Below are 13,759 nucleotides of genomic sequence, written 5' to 3'. Positions count from 1 at the left end.
TCCTTAACTTTACCCTAATAACCTACCTACCTACTTTCCTTTTTTCTTTCTTCTCTCTTTCATCAATAAAGAGCTCCTATGTACCAAGGAATGAGAGACAGCTGTGCAATCATACACAAGACAAAGTCCTTGGTCTTGTGGAAATTAGAGTAACCACACACACATAGAAACATAGAGCATAATGTCAAGTAGTAATAAGCACAGGGAACAGCAGTGAAATAAGGAATTGCATGGTGATGGTAGGTCTCAGAGTGGTCAAGGAAGGCCTCCTTAAGGAACTGACATTTGAGTGGCGACTTAAATAAAGTGCAGGTGTATTATGTCTATCATCTATAGTAAATACATTTTAAAATCCAATTTATATCTTCAGTTTATCAATTCATTCTTCATAAAGAGATAGGCTGTTTTTTGATTCATCTTAAAATTTTTTATCAAACTTCAGTAATTTTCTGATATTCCGAGAGTAATAAACTGGTGGTTTATTTCCTTTCGCTCTATGATACTGATGTTTTTAAATTAATGTAGTGAAAGAGCGAAGGTTTAGAACAAAAGAAATTGGATTTTAAACCTTACTTCAAATCTTATTTTTTTACAAGAAAATTTTGTCTTTCAAAACATCTCAAATTTTATTTCCAAACTACCTATTGGTTATGTGGCCTTAAGCAAAGTTAGTATCTTTCGTCATCTTAAAATTGAGATAACATCAATGTCATATCAAAGAAATAATCAATATAGTACAAATTATTAAATACTACTATAAATAATAAAACATTGAGTCTAATATATACCAACTTCCTGTAAGCTATTATTGATATGGGCTTACTTATTGTATCTCCAGCTAAATATGGCTTAAGAAAATATACAACCATTCTGACTAGTCTCACTTTAACTCCTATCCACTAGCCAAAGTGGACACTTAAGGCTACAAAATCACCACATTATCGAGTGCCGACCAAATCTCTTTTCCATACCCCCAGATATACTTTCTCTCTGCTTCAACCCCAACACCTGCTCTGGATCTCTACTTTTAGCTGAAGATCTTTCACTGAGAAAATAGAGTGTTTGGAGGCTGCCACCATAAAATATGCCCAGCCACCACCATCTGCATCCACATACTCTGAGTCTCGGCTGTTCTCAGAGATGAACTTGACACCACCTACAGCCAATCCCTCTGCTTGTGCATCAGATTCTAAAGTCACTCTCCTCCTCCAGGACATTACTCCAAAGATTTCCCTCTTTCTCCTCTATCACCAACTTTTTGCTTTCTATTGCATCATTCTCATCAGAAATAACATACTGTTACTTCTCCTATTAAAAAACAAAACAGGGCACCAGGGTGGCTCAGTGGGTTAAGCTATTGCCCTGGGCGCAGAACATGATCCTGGAGTCCTGGGATCAAGACCCACATCAGGTTCCCTGCTCAGCAGGGTGTCTGCTTCTCCTTCTGAACTTTCCCCTTTCGTGCTCTCTCTCTCTCTCTCAGTCTCTCTCTCTCTCTCTAATAAATGAATAAAATCCATTAAAAAATAAAAATAAAAAACCAAAATAAACAAAATAAAAAACTTGTGCTTAACCCACTTCCCTTGCCAACTACCTCCTCATTTCCTTGCTTACATTTGTAACAAAACTCCCTAAAATAGTTGTCCTCTGCTTGTTGGCTCCAATTCCACTCTTCCCATTCTTCAAATTGTTTAAGTCAACATTTTATTTTAAAATGGTTTTATATTACAAAATAGTTGCAAAGAGATCCCAAATATGCCACACCCAGTTCCCCCTATTCTTACCATCTCATATTACTATGGTACCTTTCCCACAACTAAGGGACCAATATTGGTGTATCACTACTAACAGAGCAATACACTTTATTTAGTATTACTAGTTTCTTCCTAACGTTCTTTACCACTTTCAGAACCCAGTCTAAGATCCCACATTACATTTGGTTGTCATGTCTCCTTAGCCTCCTCTGGTCTGGGATGGTTTCTTAGATTTTCCTTGTTTTTGATGATCCTAACAGTTTTAAGGAGTACTGATGAGGTATTTTGTAGAATGTCCTTCAGTTTGGGTTTGTTTAAATTTTTTATCATGGTTAGAGTGTATTTTGGGAGATCACAACTGCCTTCTCATCACATCACATCAAAGGTGCAGGCGATCAGTATCACTTACCAATTTATGTTAACCTTGATCACCTGGCCAAGGTAGTGTCTGGCAGGTTTCTTCACTGTAGAGTAACTTGTTCCCTCTTTACATACCCTACTTTGTAGATGCAAGTCATAAGCACAAGCTACATACAAGGGGTGGGAGCTAAGCTCCAGCTCCTTGAGAGGGTACAATCAACATCAATTATTTGAAATTCTTCTGTACGGGACCACTCTCTTATAAACCTACTCCATCAGGAGCCTCCTAGAATCATTCTCTTAAAAATGGTCTTATTGAGGTCACCAACTTACTCCAAGTTGCTAAGTCCCATAGTAATTCTTCACCTTCCTCTTCAATCATCGGTATTTGTCAAGCTAACCACTCCCTCCTTCTTGACCTACTTTTTTCACTTGACTTCTGAGACACCATACTCCTGTTATTGTTCTTGGTTTGTTCATTTTTTTTTCCTTCTTTGGTGGGTCGTTCCCAATTTCCTTTGTGAGTTCCTCTTTTCTCCTGACTCCTTAAATGGAGTGCCCAAGAATTCAGTCCTTCATCTTCCTTCTCCATCTTTACAAATTCCCTTAGTAATATTACCTGATCAGGTGGTTATAAATATTATTTGTATTCCCCCAATTTTTATCTCCAGGACAAACCTCTCATTCAAACTCCAAACTCATATATAACTGCTTACTCAATATTGCAAGATATATGTGAATAAACATTACAAATTAAATATGTACAAAACCAAATTTCCAATCTTCAATCCTAAATCTAGCCCTACCCAAAGATTTTGCCATCACGGTGCATGGTATGTACAACCTTCTAGCTGCTCGAATCAAAAACATCTTGGAGTTACCTTCCACTCCTTGCTTTCTCTCTCCCTTCACATCCAGCCCTAAGGAAAGCATGCTGACTCTACACTCCAAATCCGATCACCTGTCACCACCTCCATGGCTACCACCCACACTGCCGTCAAATCATTAGTGTCATAGCTTCCTAACTGGTCTCCCTGTTTATACCCTACAGCTTATTCTCAAAACCACAGTCAATGCTATTCCTTTGAAATATGTCATATTGCATCACTCATCAAATTCCTGCAATAGCTTTCCACTCCACTCAAAATGAAAGCCTAACACTTCACACGGGCCCACCACAGACCCCTAGCACCTCTGTGATCTAATTTCCTGCTTGTCTTCCCCCTTCTCACTCCACTCTAGCTTTACCCTAGCTTCCTTATTATCCTCTGAGCTGACCAATAACTTCATACCTTCATACCTTTGCTCTAACCTCTGCCAAGAATGTTTTTTGCCCTTTAATGATAACTCACCATCTTTTTATTAAGACCAACCTTGGACCTCCACCAGACCCCTGATTCCCTTAACTTCAATGAAGCCTTCACCTCCCTCTATCATATTAGATGATTTACTATTTATTTTGCTTAATATCTGTTGTGTTTTCTGCCACTAGAATGTAAGCGAGGACCCCTTTTGTTGCTGTCCTTGTTGTTCACTTACTTATCTATAAGGTTTAGATTGGTGCCTGTTACATAGTAGGTACTCAATACTATAAAGTTAACAAGCAAGTTATTTATCTTAACGGGTTATCTTGCTCTAATCTTCTAACATCTCTTAGTTGAAAAACCATCTCTGCACTAAATCTGGCAATCACTGTTTACCTGCCCAGACCTCTTTTTTAACAATACCAGGTGATATGCCTTGAGTATAGGTACTGTTCTAAGCACTTCGTATGTTCATTCAATCTTCACAACAACCCTCTGAAACACATGCTCTTATTGTCCCCATTCTACACATAAAGCCAAGCCATTTCCTCAGCACACATTTTTAAAGGGAAGAGAACCCAGGCAGAATTGGAACCCAGGTACTCTGCTTTAGAACACATGTTCTTTTTTTTTTTTTTATTTTAAGATTTTATTATTTATTTGACAGAGAGAGAGAGAGCACAAGCAGGGGGAGTGGGAGAGGGAGAAGCAGGCTTTCCGCCAAGTAGAGAGCCCAATGTGGGGCTCGATCCCAGGGCCCTGGAACCAAAGGCAGACGCTTAACGACTGAGCCACCGAGGCGGCCCTAGAACACATGTTCTTAACCACAGCTCAGCTGCCCTTCTTCCCACAGAGCTAGAAGCAGCAGCCTAAGAAAAACAACTAACCCTGTGCTGACTGAATGGGGATAGGCACATAAGGTCTGCGGTGCAAATCATTTAAACTATAGCAAGTAAGAACTCAAAGGAAATGTTGTTGTCTTGGCTCAACATGGGGAAGCAAAGAAGCAATGAGGAAAGCAAGAAAGCTAGAGAACAGAGAGAAAAAGCCGAAAGGATAGAGTGCATGGACAGGAAGAAAAGAGGACATGAGATACTATGTAAATTCAAACAAGACAGGTCGACAGAGAGACATGAGTTTATGGGAACTTTCAAGTCCTAAAGATTGTCCAACAATCTGAAGTAGGACTCGGTGAGTTTTGTCTGCTTGTAATACAACTCTTGTTGGAATGGCGATGTGCTCGCTGACACAAAATCATCTCTAACTAGAACAATTTCCGTATTACTATGGACTTCTTATAAAAATCCCTTTGTTACGATGAAATAATTAAATCGATATGAAAGGCAGTACATTACAGTAGAAGTGAATTAAGTCTGGGAAAAAACAACCCAGACATAGGTCTCATTTTTATCATTTTGTTAATGACATAACCGTGGGCAATCTCCCTAAACTTTAATTATGCTTTCCATAAAATGGGAATAAGAACACATGCCCAGCTAGTTCCAAATGTGACTGTTCCAAATGAGATGGTATCTGTGATGGGCTTTGCAGAGTACAAACTGTTCCACAAGTGTTACCTAGCATGATGATGATTTTAGATGGGAACTCACTTGAATTTCCTGTAAATGAGGATATAATGTCTTCTTTGCCCAAAGGGGAGTAACATAGTTATTCAAAGATACACTGGATGGTAATAAAAATTACTGGGTCTGTATTTATCTATACATGTATACACCATAGTAATAGCCAAAATAAATAAATGTGTGCAGATGTTCCTTTAGCCATGTGCAAAGATGTTGATAACAAAAATGCATTATTGCCTAGAAAGAGCCAATGACTTAGGAAGAATACCTTTGCTGAAATGGTACAGGAGCGCCTGGGTGGCTCACTGGATTAAGGCTCTGTCTTCAGCTCAGGTCATGATCTCAGGGATGGAGCCCTGCATCGGGCTCTCTGCTCAGCAGGAAGCCTGCTTTCCCTTCTCTCTCTACCTGCCTCTCTGCCTACTTGTGGTCTCTCTCTGTCAGATAGATAAATAAAATCTTAAAAAAAAAAAAAAAAAGAACTACTGAGTCTTCCTATCGTGACCTGATCTGTGCATTACCCTAAAGGTCAATGGAGTCAGGAAAACTGAAGAACTGAGAAGTTGGGTCTTTCTCTTAAGATGACACGGTAAGGGGCGCCTGGGTGTTTCAGTCAGTTAGACGTCTGACTTCAGTTCAGATCATGATCCCAGGGTCCTGAGATCGAGCCCCATGTCGGGCTCCATGCTCAACAGGGAGTCTGCTTCTCCTTCTACCTCTGCCCCTCTCCCTGCTTGTGCTCTCTTTCTCTCTCAAATAAATAAATAAAAATCTTAAAAAAAAAAAAAAAAGATGTCACAGTAAATCAATGACACAGCCACAGCTAAACTCAAGACCCTTCTAAGGCCAAAGCTGTTTCTATCACACCATGTTCCTGCTATGCTACTTGTTTAAAATGTTTAAGGACACTGCTAAATCAAATGGCATCAGAAAAGTTATATCGAGAGTTGTAATACAGAGACAGCTGACAAAAAAATAACAAGTTTCCTGTCCTACTTGGGACTCATAAAAGGAGAACAGTATAATATAACAAATATAGGAGGGCCTCTGACTTTTCACTCCACTTCACTCCACTCTCCTTTTTTCTTAGCCTTCGTGATGATGAAAATAAATTAACCTATTCTCAGACACATAAAAATAATACCTAATATTTCTATACCAACAACTGTCCTTCAAATGTAACTTTCAATTGTAAAAAAGTTTGTTCTAAGTGGAACTCAAACAGTGCCCAAGTTCCACATTATAATATTTTAAAATCTTAACACAGGGAAAGGAACAAGCAGTCCAAAATCAGAAGGAAATGTTCACCTGGCTTCCAGCTGTCTTTACCCATGACTCAGCATCATTAACCATTTGCCTACTTCCACCATTATCTTTGACAGTGTATATCTGAAAATGTCAATTTTTTCTAGAGCAACTGACTTTCAAATTACACCACCTCTACAAGTAAAACAGATGGCCAACAGCCTTTCCCTTTCCCTGTGAAAAAAATTCCTCCAAGCTCTCACTTTTGGCACTATAATTTCCATAAAATGGCAGGTTGACGCTCCCATGCAATCCTGGGTTTCCAAGAGAAAGGAAACTTCACATCTTTCTAAATTTTAGGACTATATGCCAAAGTGCCAAATCTTCAGTTTGCCAAGATACTGTTCTCAACGTGTATGTAATATCCCTCCTCGTTTTGTGAGATTCTGTAAGCTTCCACAGAAATGTGACGATTGCCTTTCTCTCACATTTCCGCAATCCCAAATCCCTAGACTTAGATGCTGATAAAGAGTAATTTACCATCCATATACATGAGGTATCTCAAAAACAAAAGCTGAGTCTAACACTAACCCTGGACTAGAAGCGCCAACATCCTTGGCATCGGTGACTTATGCAGACAGAACGCGATTTCATGTTGCATGTTGTTTCAGAACTGCCACTCATTTAGATAGGAACTTGACGGTGACTATATTCTCCCACCAACAATTCTGTTTTTATGTAATTGATGACAAATAATATCAATTTAACACAACAACATTGGAAAGGAAAACCAGTTAAGCTGGTGAAAATAATGAGAGAGAGAGAAAGTGACTTTTCAAATATGTAATAGATTTCTCCAAAGTGACCAAAGAGAGAAACAAAGTATCTGTTTTGCACTTTCACCATTAGGAATCCATTAGGAAAAACGTGATGGACCATATAGAAAGTTATAATTAACTCACAAACGGGCCCCAAAGCTTAGACATCTGTTCACACATTGCCTTGGCTGCCTCCATTAAGAGCAGCTTTACCTCAGTAAGTCCAATATTCTTCCTTTTAATGACATTCTGCAGGGAGTTGCTCAGAGTCCTGGTTAGCAACAGGTTTGTAGATTTGCGAATCATGTCATCGACTTCAGTGGAGCTGAAAAAGAATTCTCAAGAGTCAGTCATCCCAGGTAGCAGATTAGTTTGCAAACAAACAAGGTGCCAGAGTTACTTCTGATAATAATAATAACAACAACAACAATAACAACAATGATAATAATGGCAGCAGCAAATAACATTTACCTTGTGCCAGAAATTAGATTCCAAGTATTTTAATATATGAAAATTCACTTAAACTTCAGACCAATGATACTAAATAGTTTTATTATTATTTCTAGTGTACAGAGGAGGAAATGAAGGCACAGAGAAGTTAAGCAGCTTATTCAAGGAAACACAATAGGCACACAGCACAAAAAGGATTTTAACACAGGCCATCTAGCTCTAAAGCCCACACCATTTAAACACTATGCTATAGTGTCTCCAGGGTAGATGAGGAATTCCCCTGCATGATTCCTTTCTCCTATACTTCCAAGTTCCTTCATATATTGTTAATATTTAGAATTTTACAACATGGACTCCCTATTGGCTTCCTGTACATTAGCTGGTAAAGGCCCATAAGAAAAGATATCTCTGCTCCTTTACTGTCATCTTTCATATAAGGTCTATTTTGCTCTGATTCCAATATAACTGTTTCAGACCAGTAGTTTAATTCAGCATAAATGTCTTATAATCCTGAATATCCCCCAAATGATAAATCTTTAACTTATTCACTAATTTTTAATCCAATGGACATTATTAAGCCCTTATCATATGGTGGTGTTGTTGTTTTAAGTAAACTCTATCCCCAGTATGGGGGTAGAATTCACAACCCCAAGATTGGACATTATTAAGCCCTTATCATATGGTGGTGGTGTTGTTTTAAGTAAACTCTATCCCCAGTGTGGGGGTAGAATTCACAACCCCAAGATTGGGAGTTGAATAGTCTACCAACTGAGCCAGCCAGGTGCCCCAAAATGACATTTTCTATGCAAAAAAAGGAAACTAAACATAAAGAAAATGATTCAACAGCCATCTTTATATACAAAGTTTTAAAAAAGACAATAGTCTTGTAACTAATAGCGTGAATTCTGGACCTATACAGTCTTCATGAGCCCCTGAAAGCATCACAAAGGTGGCTTTCTATAAAAGATGTCCTTTGAAGACAAGTATTCCCTCAATGATAAGGTTACTATTGTAGAAATACTAGATTATAAACATCAAGAGATAACTATAAATAGAGATTTGTGAGTTCTTTATAAATTTATTACTTGTGGACAGTGGTCACAAAATTTATCTCATCAGTTTCTCTTTCTAGAGAAGAAAGTAAGAGGCTTAGTAGAATCAGATTTAAAGTCTTACAATTCTAAATATATAGGCAATCCACATTATCATGCTCTATGAAAAACAGAAAAATACTAAAAAGAAACAAGACTACAGAATGCAAGGACATAATAAAAAAAAATGATACATCAAAATATTTTTACAGGGTCCATGCAAAGATACATTTAACTGACCAATACCCTCTAGCCCACTGCTGACCTTTCCAAAATTATTACTGAACTGAAATGCTTCATCCACAAATATACGAGGTGCAGTGCATTGTGTTGTGGAATAATGAGATCAAAATGGCGAATGAACAAAATAGCTATGGTTCCTGCCTTCATATATTTTAAATTCATAATTATATCAGGTCAATTGTAATATGAGCTACAAATAAGTATAGGTTGCTATAAAAGTGATTAACACAGGTGTCTAAAATAATCTGGTGCTCCTGATATTAATTGTTCTCATCACATCCTATACTGATTATGTATCTCTACTATGATTTAAGATCCAGCAGAAGTTCCACATTTGGATATGATGTAGAAGATCAAGAAAAACCACTATGACCTCCATAACAACAAAAATGTTAGGTCTAATCTTAAAAGCTGTATTTTCCTTCAATGTCAACACAGTGTAATTAACATAAACACACACACACACACACACACACACACACGTACAACAGAACAAAACTGTATACCACACCAGGACACATCTTTGAATGGTGAGCGAAGGGTAGCAGTCACTTTCATACATGAGGCCATTTGCTTAATCTGGGCACAGATGGATAAAGGATAAAGGACTGAAACAGTCAGAGGCTGAAAGGCTTTGCTGAGATGAGGAGAAATCAGCCAAACCTTTCACAGTGTGGGCTACTATTACAGTTTGGAATCCGGGAGAGCCACAAAACAAAAATAAAGTAACTGACCCAACAATTCTTCCCTACAAGAGTTCTCCTTGGTGAGGGCAGTGTGAGAAATCAGAGAGAGATCTTGCAAATTTTGCAAGGGGTTTTGGATTCAGGGCTACAGAAAGGCAATCCAAAAGAGAGAAAAAAACGAAAGCTGAAACCCATCCCAGTTCAAATCTCGTTAAGATCAGAGATAAGCTCCTGGATGAAAGCTCTGGAATTTCAGAGCTGGTCTTATGCACAAAGAGACTTCTGCAATAGCATTTGAAATCAGAAGTAATTTGAAGCTAATTAAAACTGAGATATTCAGTTCACTCAAGTAATGATGAAATCTGAATGATCCATCAAGCAGCTAGGAGTTGCAAAAGAAGAAAAAAAGAATGAGAAAGAAGAAGACGACATGTTTAAAGAAATATAGGCAAAATCATCTCCAAACATGATACAATACTTCAAACCACAGATCCATGAGGTTTAGTACATCCCACACAAAATGAATATAAATAAAACAATAAGATCATCACAGTCAAATTATGAAGTCCAAAGACAAAAAGAAATCTTAAAAACAAAAGATTTTAGGAAAAAAGGGAAACAAGGCAATACATTCAGAGGAACAACAATAGGAATAATGGCTTATTTCTCTTCAGAAAACAATGGAAGCAGACAGTGGAATGCAATCTTTAAAGTGTGGGGAAAGGGAGAACTAGCAACTTATTCTATGCCTTAGAAAATATATTTTTGAAAATAGAGATGATAAAAATACTTTCAGAATAATTTTTTAGTTATTTTAAAGTATTTTCGAGGGGCCCCTGGGTGGCTCAGTCGGTTAAGGGTCCAACTCTTGATTTTGCCTTAGATTGTGATCCCAGGGTCCTAGGATTGAGCCCTGTGTCAGGCTCCATGCTGGGCATGGAGTCTGCTTAAGATTGTCTCTCTCCCTCTCCCTCTATTCCTCCCCTGCTCCCCCTCTCTCTCTAAAAAAAATTTAAAATTTTTAAAAAATTAGTTATTTTATATTTTTTTTCTTTTTTTTTTTGAGAGAGATCACAAGCAGGCAGAGAGGCAGGCAGAGAGAGAGGGGGAAGCAGGCTCCCCACTGAGCACAGAGCTCAATGCGAGACTGGATCCCAGGACCCTGAGATCATGACCTGAGCCAAAGGCAGAGGCTTAACCCAATGAGCCACCCAGGTGTCCCTAGAAATATTTTTTAAAGCTAAGAAAATCCAACACCAGCAGATACTAAAGAAAATGCTAAAAGAAATTTTTCATGCTGAAGGAAGATGATACCAAAGGATAACGTAGATATGGAGGAAAGAATAAGAACGCCTCAAAATGGTATATGTGTGGTGGGCAAAAATAAAAACAAATTTTTTCTTGAACTTTAAAATACAATTAAATGTTCAAAGCAAACACAGTAACATATTTTAGAATTAAAAAGAGGTATATATGTGTAAGATATACCAACAACATCAAAAAAAAAGGACAGAAAAGAGGTGCCAGGATAGCTCAGTAGGTCAAGTGTCTGCCTTTGGCTCAGGTCATGATCCGAGGGGCATCAGGTTCAGGGAGCCTGCTTCTCCCTCTTCCTCGGCCATTCCCCCTACTTGTGCTCTCTGGCTCTATCTCTCTGTCAAATAAGTAAGTAAAATCTTTTTATAAAGTGTTAAGAAAAAAAGGAGTAAGAAGATAAATTACTCTATACTGTTGAAGAGCCTTAAATTACATGCAAAATGATATAATATTATTCAGGGTAAACTATGATAAATTAACAATGTACACTGTAATCCCCAGAGCCACCACAAGAACAAGAAACTTAAAAAACCGAAAGGTCATACTCAAGTAAAGCCAATAGGGAAAATAAATCATAATACTAACATAACCTAATCAAGAAGGACAAGAAACGGGAAAAAATGAGGAAAATAGAAAAACAAAAATAAGACGGCACACTTAAGTCCAACCATATCACTAAATTCATTCAGGTAATGGAATAAACACTCCAACTAGGCAGACTGCATAAAAAAACAATACGTAGGGGCACCTGGGTGACTCAGTCGATTAAGCACCTGCCTTCAGTTCAGGTCATGATTTCACGGTCCTGGGATCAAGCCCCATGGAGCCTGCTTCCCTCTCCCTTGGCCCCGTCCCCTGTGCTTGAGCTCTCTTGATCTCTCTCTCTCAAATATATATATGAAAAATCTTAAAAAAAAAAACAGTATACAACTATTTGTTCATTCAAAATGACACATTTTAAAATAAAGACACATGCCCAAATCTTATGTTCAAGATAGCACTCAGTACTCAACACTCAAAAGAAAGTGGGCTCCTTGCATAAATCAATGATACCATGGTTAAGTAAGGTCCCAAAATGTGACAAGAATATATCAACAAGGCACAGGAGCTAGTATCAAATGGCTTGTGTGCCCTAAGTCTGGACAGTCTGGGCATCAAAACAAATACAGTAAAGGAGTGAACCAAGTGAATTAAATAAGAATCCGTGAGTCTCACCTGAAGGTAGGTAGATAATAAACAGAGAGATAGAGAGAAAATAAGTAGCAAGGAAGCAGATGGAGGAATCCTTAAAAGAGAATGCCAAGTAATACACAAGGAATTAATAAACCATAGATTAATTAAAAACCATAAGCCAGTAATTTTCTGAGTGACAAACTGATTCAGGCAAGAATCATTATGGATACTGTAAGGGGGAGGGAGGTGAAGAACATTTGATAAGTAACAGAACACAAAGTATTTCAACATAAACACAAACATTACTTATTACAAAAACAAAATGATAATTATACAGGGAGAAAAGACAATATCTCAACTAACTAATCAAAATTAATATAAATAGGGCTTCTGATACTATACACACACACACACACACACACACACACACACACGGATACATACATAGCAAGAAGTAGCTGGAAGGGAAGGAAAGAAGGGAAGATCACATATGTTTCTTCCATGTAAGAATTTCCTTTTGTATCATGTGTGCATAAGGCTACAGGTCTGTTGGAAATGAATTATCAGCTTCCATTCAGCTAAAAAATTTTACTTTGTTTCTGAAAGTTATTTCACTATCTATAGAATTCTCATTGATTTGTTCTTCTGAGTCCTTGAAGCCTGGCACTCCATCGTCTCAGGCTTGCATAGTTTTTGAGAAGTCTGACGTAACACTTCTCACTATACCTGCATGTAGCATCTTCTCTTTTCTAAATTCTTTCAGCTTTCTCAAGGGTCCCAGAAAATTTTTCATTTTGTAATTTATCTGTTTTGTTTTGTGTTTTTTTCATTGTTAGGGAGGAAACAATACTCTTTCCGGCTTTCTATATTATAAATAGAAGCAGAAATATCTCATAGTAATTTGCTTTTAAAAAAAGAAGTCTTATGCATGTACATGTATTCACATGGAAGAAAAACTAAAAAAAAAAAAAAAAAAAAGATTTCCCAGATGTAAAGAGTAGTCATCACTATCTGTTAAAATTTTGAGTCTTTAAAATTTTTCTTCTTTGAACTATTCTGTCTCCTAAATTCTTTACAGAAATCCAATTTAATAACTTAAAAAAACTATATATATATATGTGTGTGTGTGTGTGTGTGTGTGTGTGTGTATTCTTATTTTTTAAGTCAGGTGCAAGTGCTAGAACATTATTTTACCAAAGCCATTCCATTTATTTGCTATCTTTAAAAAGAATTTTCTTTCAAACAGAAAGAGTTTTGTGTCCTCAGAATTCATATATATATATTTTCAACATTTCTAATGCTATTCAGCATCTTCTATTCAATGTAAAAGGGGAAATTTTTACAGGAAAAAAAATAGGAATTTCATTTATGAGAATAACTACCTTCCAAGTTTCATAAAAATCTCAATACCAGGGGTGCCTGGCTGGCTCAGTGGGTTAAAGCCTCTGCCTTCGGTTCAGGTCATGATCCCAGGGTCCTGGGATCGAGCCCCACGTTGGGCTCTCTGCTCCACAGGGAGCCTGCTTCCTCCCCTCTCTCTCTCTGCCCACTTGTGTGCTCTCTTTCTCTCTCTGTGTCAAATAAATAAAATCTTTAAAAAAAAAAAAACCTCAATACTGTAGGTTTTCCCATTTTAGGAGTCTTATGTTTAAGAGAACTAATTGTTTTTATACATATGATTCTCATATCCCAAATTATAATCTCCCCCCCCCCCCCATGATTGTCAAAGAGGTCT

The 13,759-nt window shown here is 37.5% G+C and overlaps 1 protein-coding gene across 4 annotated transcripts in view; it reads right to left on the bottom strand.

Moving 5' to 3' along the window:
- Positions 1 to 13,759, bottom strand: part of EXOC6B (exocyst complex component 6B) — a 616,111-nt gene that overhangs the window by 273,367 nt on the left and 328,985 nt on the right. For all 4 annotated transcript variants that reach the window (XR_009405326.1, XM_059405853.1, XM_059405856.1 and 1 more), the window contains one exon: positions 7,278 to 7,389. Coding sequence is in view for 3 of the 4 variants with exons in the window: in XM_059405853.1 (XP_059261836.1) it covers positions 7,278 to 7,389 (112 nt within the window). In the remaining variant the exon portion in view is untranslated. The remainder of the gene's footprint in view (positions 1 to 7,277; positions 7,390 to 13,759) is intronic.

This window comes from Mustela nigripes, chromosome 7, assembly GCF_022355385.1.
Source record: "Mustela nigripes isolate SB6536 chromosome 7, MUSNIG.SB6536, whole genome shotgun sequence".
NCBI lineage: Eukaryota > Metazoa > Chordata > Mammalia > Carnivora > Mustelidae > Mustela > Mustela nigripes.
This window is presented reverse-complemented; position numbering and strand designations above follow the sequence as displayed.